The sequence below is a fragment of the Bos grunniens genome, chromosome 24 (genome assembly GCF_055505025.1).
Source record: "Bos grunniens cultivar Pamir isolate PY7600 chromosome 24, Bosgru_T2T1.0, whole genome shotgun sequence".
Lineage (NCBI taxonomy): Eukaryota > Metazoa > Chordata > Mammalia > Artiodactyla > Bovidae > Bos > Bos grunniens.
The window spans coordinates 34750264-34767231 of record NC_141188.1 but is presented as its reverse complement, the minus strand read 5'-3'; the positions used below and the strand labels follow the sequence as shown (position 1 = coordinate 34767231).

The 16968-nt window shown below is 41.8% G+C and overlaps 1 protein-coding gene across 21 annotated transcripts in view; it reads right to left on the bottom strand.

Moving 5' to 3' along the window:
- SLC35D4 (solute carrier family 35 member D4) overlaps nucleotides 1-16964 on the bottom strand; it is a 120525-nt gene extending 103561 nt beyond the window's left edge. For 19 of the 21 annotated variants that reach the window (XR_015153807.1, XR_015153810.1, XR_015153814.1 and 16 more), the window contains exons 1-3: nucleotides 16797-16964; nucleotides 14402-14448; nucleotides 8517-8594 (exon numbers count right to left, since the gene is read on the bottom strand). Coding sequence is in view for 6 of the 21 variants with exons in the window: in XM_086372977.1 (XP_086229103.1) it covers nucleotides 8517-8594; nucleotides 14402-14448; nucleotides 16797-16868 (197 nt within the window). In the remaining 15 variants the exon portion in view is untranslated. The remainder of the gene's footprint in view (nucleotides 1-8516; nucleotides 8595-14401; nucleotides 14449-16796) is intronic. The other 2 variants (XM_086372987.1, XM_086372980.1) reach the window with 1 other exon arrangement.
- Between the last annotated feature and the right edge of the window lie 4 nt (nucleotides 16965-16968).

Here is a 16968-nt window from a genome sequence, read left to right as displayed (position 1 = left end):
AGCCTACTAGGAACAAAGAAACACCTCCTCTCCACCTTTAATTCATAAGGTGGCACCATCTGGGCCTCCTATGCTGGTTTACCCTTGCATTGTTCTATCAAAGGAGGCAAGACAGGATTAAATCCTGAGAAGGTCCTGGCAGAATCTGAAGTCTCTGTGGTTTGAGGACCTCTGGGGAGCTGTTGAACCAGGACATGCATGCGTGCATGTGTGTGTGTGTGTGTGTGTGTGTGTGTGTGTGTGTAGGAGGGATCTCATAGCAACTCCTTTTGAGAGAGATTGCAGACTGTACTCTGTTGAAGGACTATTTGCTACGGGGTCTGCTTTAAAAAGAGTGGTGACACACAGTTTTTCCTACATGATTTATTAGCACAAATGTTGCATCTTGTGTGCATCGTGTACTTTTTGCTTTCTGCTTCTGCACACTCTACTGTCCCTAAGAACCCTGATGAATAAAGCATTTTGCAAGAAGCTAACAATAGTCTGTTGGCATGAATCTTAAAACTGTTGTTACTGAGATGAAGGCTAATTAAATTAAATCACTTGTTTTTCAAATAGAGCATGCATTATTGAAGGAACATCTGCTCTCTGAAAACACTCAGTTTATCTGTTCATGGGAGCCTGGCAGGATCCTTGAGCTGAATTCTTAAAAACTCTTGTGTTATACTGACACCTAGTGACCCTAAAGCTGTTTCCAAACTTGAAAATAACCCTTGCCCAAGATATCAGGGAGCTTCCCTGGTGGCTCAGAGGTAAAGAATCTGCCTGCCAATGCAGGAGACGCAGGTTTGATCCCTGGATCAGGAAGATCCCCCAGAGTAGGAAATGGCAATGCACTCATCAGTTGAGTCCCTAGGTGGGGAACATCCCCTGGAGTAGGAGATGGCAACCTGCTCCAGTATTCTTGCCTGGAGAATTCCATGGACACAGGAGCCTGATGGGCCCCAGTCCATGGGGTCGCAAAGAGTTGGACATGACTGAGCACTATGGACAGAGGTCCCCAAATATGAAGTGAGGCAGGATAAAAGAGGAACATATCTCATCTCTAATAGATGGGAGAAAGAAAACAAGCACCTTGCTCATGCACAGGGTCCAGGGAACTACAAATCCAAGTTAATGTGCAAGACATAACAGTCTAAGGATGTTTACATTTCATACCATGGATTTAAGAGGCCAGAAAGGGCCGTCTGGACTGGGAGTGACAGCGCCACATGGTGAGTCTATTATGAATGAGTTCAGCAGATTCCTTTGCACTGAGTGGTGTGGGCATGGCCTGCAGTGTCAAAGGTCAGAAAATCCCATCCAGAGAAAGACCAATACCGCATGGTATCACTTATATGGGTCACCTTTTTTTAGAAAGTCAAACTTAATAGCAACTGAGTAGAAAAGTAGTTGTCAGTGGCTAGGGAGTGGGGGGAACAACTCCTGATAAAAGGACACAAACTTTCAGCTACAAGGTGAATAATGTGTATTGATTATTGGTGAACAATGAACAATGTATTCTATGAGGATCTAATATATCATACAGTGACTACAACTGCTCACATTGTACCCTATCACTGAAATTTGCTAATAAACTTAACTGTTCTCACAAAATAAATAAATAAGTGAGGTGATGGATGCCTTTATTAATGCAAGGTGGGAATCTCTCACAATGCGTGTGTATATACATATATAATACATCACCACACTGCATACTTTGTGCGTGTGCATGCTCAGTCGCTCAGTCATGTCCAACTCTTTGCGACCCCATGGACTGTAGGCCACCAGGCTCCTCTGTCCATGGAATTCTCCAAGCAAGAATTCTGGAGCAGGTTGCCATCTCCTACTCCAGGGGATATTGCCCACCTAGGGATTGAACCCATGTCTCCTGTGTCTCTTGTATTGGCAGGTGAATTCTTAACCCACTGAGTCACCTGAGAAGCCCCACTGCATACTCTGAATAACTTTAAATTGTATTTGTGAAGGGTACTTCAAAAAAAGCTGATACTTCAGGAGGACTTCCCTGGTGGTCCAGTGGTTAAGAATCCATCTGCCAGTGCAGAAGACACGGGTTCAATCCCTGGTCTGGGAAGATTTCACATGCTGTGGGGCAACTAAGCCCACGTGCCACAACTTCTGAAACCAAGGGCCCTAGAGGGCCTTGCTCTGCAGCAAAAGAAGCCAGCACAATGAGAAGCCCATGTGCCACAGCTAGAGAAAGCCCATGTGCAGTAATGAAGACCAAAAGCAGCCCGAAAAAGCTGATACTTAAAAAAATCTTGTCCTTTTACTATCACTGGCCTACTGGACTCTCCCCAGGTACCACCCCAATCACCAGACCAACACCAGTCAGATTTTATTCCCTGTTTTATTCTTTTGGTGGTTCTTAGCATTTTTCCCGGAGAAGGCAATGGCACCCCACTCCAGTACTCTTGCCTGGAAAATCCCGTGGACGGAGGAGCCTGGTTGGCTGCAGTCCATGGGGTCGCTAAGAGTCGGACACGACTGAGCGACTTCACTTTCATTTTTCACTTTCATGCATTGGAGAAGGAAATGGCAACCCATTCCAGTATTCTTGCCTGGAAAATCCCAGGGACAGAGGAGCCTGTTGGGCTGCCGTCTATGGGGTCGCACAGAGTGGACACGACTGACACGACTTAGCAGCAGCAGCAGCATATTTCCTGTGGAAGTTTTGAAAGCTGGCTTTATTATTCCCCTAAAGTAATTCCAACATATGCATATGTGTAAAGTATTCCTCTGGAGCAAAAACAACAGGGAAGACTATCAAAAACACATGAATCTGAGTGCTAACTTTCCTCCGTGAGCAAAGATGACTTTTTAGAAAACTACGAGTCTTTCAACACTATTTGGGAAATTTGGACCACCAGTAGCTTTGACAAAGATGGGCTAGCTCACTGAAAAACCAATAAATAATCAATAATTAAAAAGAAGTATAATCTCAACCCTAGCTGGCTATCTCATTGTTCATATCTTTATGGACAGGGCTAAGTTAATTTGCAGGTTTTATCAAAGATATTTGTTAAGGTTCTCCAGCAAAGACTCTCAGTGGAAAATTAAGGGGTGGGGGCTTCTTCATCTATTAGAAATCTCTGGTCACAAAGATATTAGGACACAGGTTGTTGTTTTTCTAACGTAGAATTTCTCTTAACTGAAAACCTTGAGAGTCAAACTTTTTTCTCATAGTGGACAAAAAGTGACAAGTAGGCTAAAGGTTACTCTCAAAATATTTTTATTTAAATATACAGCCTGGTAACACAGGAGCCGGGAGATGCCATCTAAAGTCTCCAGTGAGAGACTTCCCTGATGGTCCAGTGGTTAAGAAAGTGCACGTCCATCACAGGGGGCATGGGTTCAATCCCTGGTCAGGGAACTAAGATTCTGGATGCCCCAAGGTACAGCCAAAATAAAGAAATAATTTTTAAATAAAATACCGTCTCCAGTGAATTTACAACTGAGTCTGTCCTCAGCAGCGGTTCTAGAATCTAACAGAAGGACATGGTCTCGCTGTGCTACAATGTTGTCAGCTGAAACAGGTCACAATGTTCATTCAGGATCACATTTTGTAAATACAGAAAGCTCCCGCTCAGGCCTTCCAACATCTGCTAGAAAAATCACTGCAATGTTCTGCAAAGGTTTGACAACAGCAGGAGCCACTGTAGAATGACAAGCTTGTGAATGAAAACCAGTGCTATTTTTCCCAAGATAGAGCCTCCCAGGGTATCATCCGGCACCCAGTGATAACAACTGGGTGCTGGGCAAACATCTGGGAGAAGAACAATTTCATCGGGTCAGGTAGTGGAGTCGGTACATGACATGGCCAGAGGCTGACCCACACAGCAGTCATGGCCTCTCTGCAATGGAAGAAGCGTGGTACTAGGTTCTGTGACTTATTTGAGAGGGAATCTAGGATTCTCCTGTACTCCCGGCTACAACGACAGTTTAAATGAACTCTCAACGGCATAGGCTATTAAACACCAATTTGCAGAGGGTGGGATGAATTGAGAGAGTAGCACTGAAATATATACACATGGTGCGTGCATGCTAAGTCGCTTTAGTCGTGTCCTACTCTTTGTGACCCTATAGACTAGACTATAGTCCACCAGGCTCCTCTGTCCATGGGATTCTCCAGGCAAGAATACTTGAGTGGGTTGCCATGTCCTACTCCTGGGGATCTTCCTGATCCAGGGATCGAACCCATGTCTTTTATGTCTTCTGCATTGGAAGGCAGGTTCTTTACCACTAGTGCCACCTGGGAAGACCATACACATGGTAAATATATATACTTCAGTTCAGTTCAGTTCAGTTGCTCAGTCGTGTCCGACTCTTTGCAACCCCATGAATTGCAGCACGCCAGGCCTCCCTGTCCATCACCAACTCCCGGAGTTCACTCAGACTCACGTCCATCGAGTCAGTGATGCCATCAAGCCATCTCATCCTCTGTCATCCCCTTCTCCTCCTGCCCCCAATCCCTCTCAGCATCAGAGTCTTTTCCAATGAGTCAACTCTTCACATGAGGTGGCCAAAGTACTGGAGTTTCAGCTTCAGCATCATTCCTTCCAAAGAAATCCCAGGGCTGATCTCCTTCAGAATGGACTAGTTGGATCTCCTTGCAGTCCAAGGGACTCTCAAGAGTCTTCTCCAACACCACAGTTCAAAAGCATCAATTCTTCGGCGCTCAGCTTTCTTCACAGTCCAACTCTCACATCCATACATGACCCCTGGGAAAACCATAGCCTTGACTAGACGGACCTTTGTTGGCAAAGTAATGTCTCTGCTTTTCAATATGCTTACCATGAGTAAAATAGATAGATAGTAGGAAGTTGCTATATAACACAGGGAGTTCAGCCCAGTGCTCTATGATGACCTAGAGGGGTAGGAGGGAGATATGGGAGGGAGGCTCAAGAGGGAGAGGATAATATGTATACTTAAGGCTGATTCACATTGTTGTATAGCAGAAACCAACACAACATTGCAAAGCAATTATCTTCCAATTAAAAAAAAAGAAGGACCAATTTGGGGCCCGCTCTCCACGGGTGAGGGGTTTCCCTTGTGGTTCAGCTGGTAAAGAATCTGCCTACAATGTGGGAGACCTGGGTTTGATCCCTGGGTTGGGAAGATCCCTGGAGAAGAGAAAGGCTACCCACTCCAGTATTCGACCTGGAGAATTCCATGGACTGTATAGTTCACGGGGTCGCAAAGAGTTGGACACGACTGAGTGACTTTCGCTTTCACTCCATGGGTGATGCGGATGTCCATGATGTCACTGGGAACTCCAAACTGTCTTCCTGGGGTTGTTTCCTTTCTGAGTAGAGCCCACCCTCCATTATCTCTACACAAGTCCACAGTCACACAGCGAACAAGTCCAGTCACACAGCAAAGCTGGACTTTGGTTCTCTACTGACATCATCAGAAAGCCAAGCCTGCTAGGAAACAGCAGCCACGGCAAACACAAACCCAGTTCCGCCCAGCCCATGAAGGAGCCCTGGGCCTGGGTCCCTGCCACTTGCTACCTGGTTAACACCCCTCTGCCCAGGGCCCGGGGTGACTGGAAATGCTGAGCTGTGACACCCGTTATCAACCACAAGACCCACTACAAACTAAGACACTAGAATCTTTGCCAAGAAGCTTAACTGGGCTGATATTGTGTGTGGCCGTGAAACCACCAAAGAAGTCCAGGGGATAAAACTGAAAAAAGTCTCTGGGAGCTTTAGCAAGGGGACTAAAAAGAAATACGATGACAGCTCTTCTGAGATGGGTAACATCTAGCAGCATGTGTGTTCAAGGGACAGCAATGTCTCGTGGGTCTCAAACTTCTCTGTTGAGAACCACTTCTTTCAAGGAAAGCATCTTGAGTATCTTTGACTTCACTAAGTTCTACTAGTCATTTTCCCCTTCCCCCCTCCAAAAACAAGCAATAAAAATATGAAGAAATCCATCAACGGATAAATGGATACACTAAATGCAGTATACAATGTGGTATAAAAACAAAATGTGGTCTATATACACAATGAAAAGCCTTAACAAGGAAGGAAATGTTGACACAATCTTCAACATGGATGAAGCTTGTAGGTATTACGCCAAGTGAAAAAAACCAGTCACAAAAGGACAAGTACCATACAACTCTATTTAAAGGAGGTACCCAGAGTAGGTAAATTCATAGAGACAGAAAACAACAGAGCTTTACCAGGGGCTGCGGTGGGTAGAGAGAGAGGGGAGCTATCATCTGTTTATTTTTTATTTTGCCAGTCTTTGAGGTATGTGGGATCTTGGTTTCCTCACCAAGGATTGAAGCCATGCCCCCAACAGTGGAACCATGGAGTCTTAATTACCAGATCATGAGGGAAGTCCTGTAGCTATATTTTTTAAGATTTTTTTTTTTTTAATGCCAGAGCTATCATGTAATAGATACAGAGTTTCTGTTTGGAATGATAAAAAGTTCTGGAAATGGATGGTGGTAATGGTTGTACAATATTGTGAACATACTTAATGCCACCGAACTGTATACTTTAAAACTATTTTAAAACAGTAAATATTATGTTATGTATCTTTCACATGCCAAAAAATGTTTAAGTATGAACAATGGCATTGCTCTTAAGCAAATATGAGTAAAGTAATGTTTCCAGTCCTGTGCTCAGTCACATCCGACTCTGCAACCCCATGGACTGTAGCCGGCCAGGTTCCTCTGTCCATGGGATTCTCCAGGCAAGAGTACTGGAGTGGGTTGCCATTTCCTTCTCTAAGGGATCTTCCCAATCCAGGGATTGAACCCATGTCTCTTGAGTCTCCTGCACTGGCAGGCTGATTCTTTACTACTGGTATCACCTGGGAATCCCTAGGTAATGTTTAAATGACCATTATGAACAAGTAAATAATTCTCATCAGAAACTACAAGTTAATCATGGTCAGGAATGCTGTAAGAGTGGAAGATCCGTGTTGATCAGCCCTGGTAGACCCCAGTCTAAAATCTGACAGCCAATTCTCTTGCTTCTGTGGAGGAATACATTCAACTATTCGGAGTCCAAATGCTTTGTTATTTAACCAAATCATAGAACTATCACATGCTTTGTGAATTCAGGACCCACATTTGTTTAAATGGAGACCCAGTTCTCACTGAACTATCCACCATAATAACAGAGTATAAGACATGTGCTCAATATCACCTATGAAATCCCAGAAGTCTGTATTTTATCAAGTAGAGAACACTCTACCATGGAAATGCAAGAGTATGACTTAATGAACTATTCCTTCAGATTAGTTAAGCATTTCATGTGGGATATTCTTTCAGAATATGAACTATGATGTAATTGGGTCAGGGAAATTAATCCACACCCAAGTTCCCAGGGCCTCACCCTTGTCAAACCTCTTCAGACCAGTATTTTGCTCTCCAGTTATATGTTTTCAGGAGGAGCCAAAATTATTAATATTTATACTGGTCTCATTCCCAAAGCTTCTCCAGTATGCTAAGCCAAGGGGTGACTTAGCAAGGAAGCAATTTATCTTCATGGAGAAGTTGGGCAGATAACTCGGACCACAAGGCAAATGACTTGGCCTGATCATTCAACTGGGATATTTACCTAATTTATGTAAATCTTAACTTCATTTTCTTTTCATTTTCTACATCATTTCAGGTGAGGCATGATGTTCTCAAAGAATCATGAGGATTTACCTATGTGAGGATTTATCTATGATTCACATAGCCAATTCAGATGATCATTTTGGCTGAAAAATGTCATGGTCTTTGACATTTCTTTTAAATCTATTTGAAAAGCGGTCTTAATAGAATCATAACAACAATGTGTGACTGAATTGGACCTTGGATCAGAATTTTTGTGGAGAGGGTTATAAAGAATATTATTACGGAAACTGGCAAAATAAATATTGGTCTACAGATGAGATAATACTATTGTATCAGTGTTAATTTCCTCATTTTGATAACTACTGAAGTCATGTAAGAGAAAATCCTTACTCTTAAGAAATACACACTCAGCAATTTAGAATTAAAGAAAATCTGCTATTTACTTTCAAATAATTCAGAAAAAAATGACTGTATATATATATATATATGTATATATCAAGAGAAAATGATAATAGAAGCAAGGTAAAATAATAATTGGGAAATCTGAATAAAGAGTATGGGACCTTTTTATACCACTTTTAACTGTTTTGTAAGCAGGAAATAGTTTCAAAATAAAAAATGTATCCCCCAAATTTAAAGTTGATTTAATAACTTACTCATAGTAATCCTATAATCTAAAACAAAGTTAAATTAATATGGCATTATAATTTTTATATCTCAATTTATTTTAACATTACATTAGTGGCATTAACCAGGAAAACTCTACTTGAGTTCTACTTGATTATAAAGCCATTGAATCTCAAGATTAGAAGGGAATTAAGAGATCATACAACTCAAATAAACATGAGTATTTCCCAATGTAACACCATGCAATACAAATAACATACAAGGAAGCAGGGTATGAATCATGAATGAAGCACAGAAGAGGCAATTCTACCTTGAACGGCTGCTGATCTCCACCCAGCCCAGTTTCCATGACACATGAAGCAAAAGTCCACCAACCAATGTCTGCCACCTGAAAAGGAAAAGGGCCAAGGTGAATTTAAGAGTGCCACGGTCTCATGGTTCACCCCCACAGATGTGTTGACTGACAACTGTGAGCCTTCTTACAACTCTTTTCTACCACTTTCTCTGAATCATCACCCCAGCTCTAGACCTGTCCTTCTCGACCTCTGCTATTATAAGTCCAGCGGTACCACTCCCTGCTGACACTGACCGTCTCCTCTTCTTATTCTAGACTTTTCCTGAACAGTCTCACCCACAGCCAGCACGTCTCCATGACCTTGCACTGGTGAGTCCCAAACCCCCCTTCTCACAGGATGCAGCCATCTTGACACCAACCCCAAGCTCCTGATGATAAAACTTAATCTGGAATTTCCCCTTCCCCATCCTGGCCATCCTCCTACTATTCCTAATCAGCCAAACTGGAAACCTAGATGTCATCCTAGCCCTCCTCTGCCATCACGTCCCTCATCTACTTACAAAATCCTATTGACTTTATCCCCATAACAGCTCTGAAACCTGAAGCCTTCCCTTCCATCCCTCTACCTAATTCAACCTCCCATCATCCCACATCTAGACCACAGCATCAGTTCCTTAGCGGATCTGCTTTCTCTCTAGGCTTGCCCTGCACTGTCCATCTTCCATGATGCAGCCAAAGGGTTTGTTCTAAAATGCAAACCTAATTGTGCTCCTCACTTGTTTTAAGAACAGTTGATTCCTCCTGATGTCACAGGCAGCAGCTCTCAGCCCCCTTGCTATGCCAACATGCCTGGGGACATGAAGTTCTCAGGAGACATATTTCTTCAAGTGCAAAGTTCAGGCGGGGGGCACAGGTGACAAAATAAGCACCCCTCGCCTCCCAGTACAGAAAGTACAGCAAACGCCAAATGAATGATGGGTATTATAGGGTCTTCCCTGGTGGCTCAGACAGTAAGGAAGCTGCCTGCAATGCTGGAGACCCAGGTTCAATCCCTAGGTCGGGAAGATCCCCTGGAGAAGGGAATAGCAATCCACTCCAGTATTCTTGCCTGGAGATTTCCATGGACAGAGGAGGCTGGCTGGCTACAGTCCGTGGGATCGCAGAGTCAGACATGACTGAGTGCCAAATGTGTGACAGGTACTGTAGGCACAACTTTATCCCGTTCTGCAGTAACTGCTTTTACTCTATTTTTGGTGAGTCATTCATAAATTTCAAAACCTTATTTTTAGTTATGACTTGAGACATCTCACCTCCAGAGGTGATTACAACACATCCACGCGTTGGGACATGACAGTGGAGAACCCCTGGTCTAAAGGACAAAGTCACTTGCATGGGACACACAAGCCTCCCAGGACCTGCAGCCGCTCCTCCCCAGGGTCAGCTCCTGTTCATCTGCCAGTGGCAGCCACATTCTAGCTACACTGAACTGGCCACAGCCTTGGCAATGTGCCAGGTTGTTTCACACTTCTTAGAGTCTGCACATGTGGTCCTCTTGACCCATAAAGTCTTCCCATCTCCTCTGTGTTGGAGGACACCTGCCCATCCTATAAGATCCAGGTTTTATGGCTCCCTTGTGGAGCCTTCCATGACCCCACCAGGTAGCATGGAAATACATGGGGTTGTGTCCTCCAACAGCTTGGTCTAGAGCAGTGGATCTCGATCGTGTGGATCTCCCCCCCAGGGGACACTTGGCAGTATCTGGAGACATTTTTGGTTGTCACAGCTGGGGGTGGGGGAGGCATTGCTACTGGCATCTGATAAGTAGAAGCCAGGATGCTGCCAAACACCTTGTAACATGGTGGACAGCCTCTCAGAAGAGTTAACCAGGTCAAAACATCAATAGTGCTGAGGCTGAGAAACCCTAGTGCAGTGGGAAGTAAGCGAATGAACCGGTAAATACAATAAGGTGTGATAAAGTCCTAAGGGGAACAGTACCAGGTAGCACAAAACACGCTAGCAGGGAGCAACTGATCTAGTCTAGGGAGCTGGGTAAATTTTCCTAGAGAAAGTATTGGGTTGGCCAAAAACTTCATTCAGGTTTCCCATGCAACAGTACGAAAACCCAAACGGACTTTTTGGCCAACCCAACAAATCTGAACAGATGCCTGTCCAAAGTAGGAGGCCCAGAATGGACAATGGCTCACAGGTGAGAGAGAGTCGCTCCAGCAAAGCTTCTTGTTGTTGAACTGCTCAGTCGTGTCTAAGTATTATGCCACCCCATGGACTGTAGCCAGCCAGGCTCCTCTGTCCATGGGATTTCCCAGGCAAGAATACTGGACGGGGTTGCCCTTTCCCTCTCTAGGGGATCTTCTTGACCCAGGGATCAAACCTTCGTACCCGCGTCACCTACTTGGCAGGTGGATTCTTTACCACTGAGCCACGGGGGAAGCCCACAGAGAAGGAGGGTAAAAAGCAATTCAGGTGACAACAACATCCTTTCCCACCTAAATTCCCTAAGTCCCTCGACCTGGACAGAAGTGAAAGAGCAATCAGGGTCGGAAAAGGAGAAAACAATATCCCAGCTTTATTGACCAAAACATACACAATCATGGATGATATCTTTTAAGGTTTTGCTATGAACTACTAGGGAGAAACTTGACAGTGATTGTAAAGTTCACCCGAAACAACATATTGGTGATAATATGATAAGGAACAAAAAATTAAAAAACATAAAAGAGTAAGTGATGATAAATCTTCTCCCCTTCCCTGTCTGCTCTCTGCACCATGCCCATCTTTCCCTATGGTAACCACTCTTATTAGGGTCTTCACCTTTTTAAGATTTTTTTTTTGATGTGGACTATTTTTAAAGTCTTTATTGAATTTGTTACAATATTGCCTCTGTTTTATGTTTTGGCCGGGAAGCATGTGGGGTCTTAGCTCCATGACCAGGGATCAAACCCGCACCCCCTGCATTGGAAGACAGTCTTAACCACTGGACTACCGGAAGTCCTCTGATTTTTTTTTTTTTGGCCACACCAGGCAGCTTTAATATCTTAGTTTTCAGACCAGGGACTGAACACGGGGCCACAGCAGTGAAAGCACTGAATCCTAACCACTGGACCATCAGGGAATTCCCAATCTTTTAAAATGAGGAAAACATACACACATTTCTAGAAGGTGGTAGTGTATTACACTGTTTTGGACTTTCTCTTGTTCCCCGTTAAATGGGGAACAAAATCTTGAAGATCTCTCCTTTTCAATACACAAGAGTTTCCTTGCTTTTTTTAAACGTTTGAATGGTATTCCACAAGGAATACAATATAATTTATTTAATTGATTCTATATAGATGAAAATTAGGCTGATTAAAAATGCTTGTCACCAACAGCTGCAATGTTTCACATGTATATCTCTGCAAATATTTTGTTTAAACAAATGCAAGTAAAAAAAAAATAATAAAATAAATAAATAAATAAATAAATGCAAGTAAATCTGTCGGGTAGATTCCCAGAAGTAGAATTGCTGGATTGAAGGATTCAAACTATTGCCATATTGCTATATTCTACCAAAATGCCAATCACTGACAGTGTGCCAATTATTAACATCAACAGTTTTCTACCTATAATCAATGTATGAGAGCATGAGAGTACCTGCTTTTTTTAATTGTTTGTTTTGTTGTGGACCATTTTTAAAGTCTTTATTAAATCTGTTACAATATTGATCCTGTTTTTTCTTTTGGCTTTTTGGCCAAGAGGCATGTGGAATCTTATCTCCTCAACCAGGGATCAAACCCACACCTCCTGCATAGGAAGGTGAAGTCTTAACCACTGGACCACCAGGAAAATCCCTAGAGCACCTACCTGCTTTCTACATCCTCGTCAACACTGTATTATCAAATCTTAAAATTTTATTTTTCAAATCTTGTTAGTAAAAATATATCTCAACACAGTATAAAATTATATTTTCTCATGAATGAAGAATATCTTTTTATGTGTTCAAAAGCCCTTTGTAGGTAGGACTTTTGTTTTTAAGGTCGCTAAGTCGCTTCAGTCGTGTCCGACTCTGTGCGACCCCATAGACGGCAGCCCACCAGGCTCCCCCGTCCCTGGGATTCTCCAGGCAAGAACACTGGAGTGGGTTGCCATTTCCTTCTCCATGTTTTTGAGGTAGAGATCTAGTTTTACTGCACTGGGATTGTATAATTGCGACTCTTTAGGAAATAATTGATGTTTTATTCATGGTGAATATTCTATGGGCATTTTAAAAGGGGGCATAATCTCTATTTTCAAGATACTGAGTCTGATATTTATTAATTGCACTATTGATGAGATATTTTTTTCTAGTTTTTTGTTTGTCCAATTGATCTGTCATGGGAAAAAATAGTAGTAAGTTTGTCTCCTATTAGTAGAATGTTTCTATTTATCCCTGATAGTCTTGCCATTTTTATTTGACAAAAGATGATGCTCTGTTGTTTGGTTGACAAATATTCATCCTATTTCATTTGCACTTTGAACTCCATGCTCTAGTGTTACAATGCGTCTTTTCATTTTGAACTGCATTGCTTAGCATTGTAACACATATTTCTTTGTTTACTTAATGCTTTTAGTCCTGAATTCAACCTTGATTGATATTAAGATGTCTATCCCTGCTTCTCTGTATCCATTTGTGATACTTTAAAAAAAACAGAAGAGGAGAATGAGGGATGGTGTGCTCTACCACATATTTAAATGCTATAATAAAACAATTTAGCACTAGCCCCTTTCCATAAAAGTTGACAAATAAGTGCTCAAAAATAGACCCTAGGAAAATGACCTTACATATGAAATTAACAACCTAAAAGCAAAATAAAGGATTATATAACAAAATATAATAAGTGGGGCTAGCATAAATAAAAACCATGAGGAGAATGATTTCTTCACATTGGAACCATACACTAAAATAAACAGATAATAACTAAGAATTGGAAAAAGTTTTAGTGACATATAGGTGACTATCTATATGATATAGTGATGAGAAGAATAAGTATATGGTGCATGCTAAATCACTTCAGTCATGACCCCATGGACTGTAGCCCACCAGGCTCCTCTGTCCATGGGATTTCCCAGGCAAGAATACTGGAGTGGGTTGCTATGCTCTCCTCCAGGAGAATCTTCCTGACCCAGGGATCAAACCTGCATCTCTATGTCTCCTGCACTGGCAGGCAGGTTCTTTACCACTAGTGCCACCTGGGAAGCCCCTAAAAGCAATGGTAGCCATCACAAAAGAAACAATCAATATAAAAATAAAATATTTTTTTAAAAAGCTGGGGGTGCGGGTGGTTAAGGTAAAAGAGGGAAGTAAATTTTTTTAAAAAGCTGGGGGGCAGGTGGTTAAGCTAAAAGAGGGAAATGTGAACACCAAAGCACTCTATGCTGTTGCTACAGTATCTACTCTATTGACCTGAGTCTACACCATTTTCTGTCTTCTTTCTAATAATAGCGTCCCTCAGTTTACAAGACCACATTCTGGATTCATCTGTGTTTCTCTCTGCTGCTTCATTCCTATGTTCAAACAATGAATTGTCTATAATGTCACTTAAAAAGTCCAAATAATCAAAATAATTTTAAACAAAATGAAATGGCAAAGAATAAATTAAAAAAAAAACAAATTTCAATAAATATGACAAAAAAGTTGTTGACATCCTTAAAATAGGAAGAATTCATTAAATTAATAAGAAAATACTAAAACCCTAGTAATATTGTTGTGTTTATACCCCCCAAAGGGGGCACAATTTAAATGCCATTAACAGAAGGACTAAATAAATTACAGTATGTCTATCTAATGAAAAATCTATGCAATCATTAAAAATATTTTAATAATGCTAGTTGGACATTTCCTACAAATGTATATAAAAGATACTCACCCTTGGAATAATGTAGGGTAGGTAAATTTCAAGACAGACAGGACATACTGAAAAACAAATATCAAATTAATGGACATTTTCAAATTATAGAGAATTGATAGACCATATAATCAAGGAAATCCCTACTAAAGAAACATAAATACACTCAAGTTTCAAAAAGGCCTTTTTTATTCCTCCCCAAAGAAATCACACAGTGGGGAAAAACAATGACCTTCCAGTTTATACTAAAGAGAGGGGCTGAGTGAAGTCAGAAAGAGACACGAGTATCATATGCTATAACTCATATGTGGAATGTATTTTTTTTAATGACAAATGAACTTATAAAACAGAGACAGACTTACAGATACTGAAAAGAGAAACCTGTGGAAGAGGGATAAATCAAGGCTTGGGATTAACATATACATATATACGAAATAGACAACCAGCAAGGACCTACTATAGACCACAGGGAACTCTACTCAGTATTCTATGATAACCTATATGAAAAAAAGAAGCTGAACAAGAATGAGCATATGTATAACTCAATGACTTCACTGTACAATTGAACCTATTACAACATTGTAAAACAACTATACTCCAGTAAAATTTTTAATAAGGGGGTGAGGAGAGCTGCTTTCCCCAGGGTCACCAGAAGCCTGACCACCTCTCAGCTGCGGATGGAACAAAGTAGAACACACAACAGCTGGGCCAGATACTGTGGACAGCTGATCCCTCTCAGCACTCCCAGACCTTGGAAGTGCCATGCTGTAACTGTGGCAACTCCAGAGAAAACGACAAACCCCTGGACACAGTCGGTTTTTTCAGCATATCCACTTTATCTATTGCACAGTTTACCTAAAAATTCACTGCCTTCTGTGTTTGCTATCCTATTCGTTCTTTCCTTTGTTTTCTTCCACTTTTGTTTGGTTTTGCATTCTTGGGATTTTTTTTCTAACTAATTCTGCTCAGGTATCTAACACATTAGGTGTGTTTTTTAAGGTGTTTTTTTTTTTTTTTTTTTTAAGCCAATTCAACTAAGATCAACTTGTATTTCTATTATGTCTTTTAACCAAATTTATAGCACATTACGAACAAGAGAACTATATTTTGTCTTTCTGGGTATCTTTCTATTTTTTCTATGATGGAACACTTTAAGAATTTTTTAAAAGCCTAAAGACCATTAAATGGCTTTAACCAAGTACTCCACTGATTTGTCACATGATCTGAAAAGCGCAGTAGACTGGTGTTATGCAAGTTTACATTTCTATTTTTTTCCCCCATGGATTAATCAACCTGTAATTCCCTTTGTATGAATTCCTAAATATCACAGGTATAGTCAATTATCTGCCTGTGCTCTGGTGTATATATCCTAGAGATGGACCTTCATTCTTCTTTGAAGCCTATTTACTCATGTTAAGGCAATATGTTCCTTTCCACTTTCCTCTGATATTTTATTTGTAACACTGAGACAAGGGAAAGATTATGTTTGCATCTGGACCATGTCTTGCATCATCCTGAACAACCTTCATGAAGACAATAAATGCTCATTCATTGCTATTTACTAGTAGTTCTTTTCCAGAGAAAGACGGTTTTTGGTTTGCTTTTTTTTTCCCCCCCAAGGGGGAGTGGAAAGAGAATAGTAGAGATCCTACAGTGGGGAAAGGTGGTCCTGAGCGCCCTATCATCACTTTGGCTTGGCGGTTACCCCGGAGTCCAGGACAAGGGGTGATGTCCCACACTAGCTCACAGGGATCTAACATTTCTCTACATGGTACCAAACCCAAGGCTCCCTCCTAACAAAACAAAAACATAGTACCACTGCTTTTCTGACTTTTCATCAATAGGGTTTTATGACATTAAACAAAATTAAGTTAATGTTTTATTTTTTAATAATTTCATGAAAAACTCTTAAATATTCGAAATGCCTGGGATGGAGCCACAAGAAAAATAGGTTTGACAATCAGTGGCGTGAGGCAGAGATGGAGATGGACTGATATCTTCTATTTAAAGGCTTCTGGAAGCTTGGTGGTTCTGGGGCAGGGGTATGTTTAGAAGAGAGAGCAAAATGTGCGTGATTTCTTCTCCTACTCTTCCTCCTAGAGGGAACAGGGGCCAACAGCTTTCCCCTTCCCGAAAAAGTAGTCCACATGTCCAAAAATGAGGTCCCTGGGAATTCACCAGTCAAAAATCCAGTGTCCCAGTAGATGTAAAGGACGTATTACAGCACGAGAAACGAGGACAGTACCGTCCAACAAATCTTACTTCTAAAAGAGCATCGTGCAGAGTTGTCTTCTTCTCCATCACCATCAGGAACAAATCAGATAAAAATCGGGAGGCAGTATTTGGTGCACACACGATGTGGGGACTCAGATCCCCCACGGGCAATCATCACCACCCCGCACCCGCCCCTCCTCACCTTGTTCGTGAGGTAAGAAGCCAGGTAGCAGGTACAAAACGTGAGGCCGACCAGACACTTCTTCACGCACATCTGTTAATTTGCGCCCCTTCCCAGGGACCCCCCAGAAGCCCCACTGCCGCCACCAAGGCCGGGCCACAGCCCTTGCTGCCAGGACCGCCACGTGGCTGCG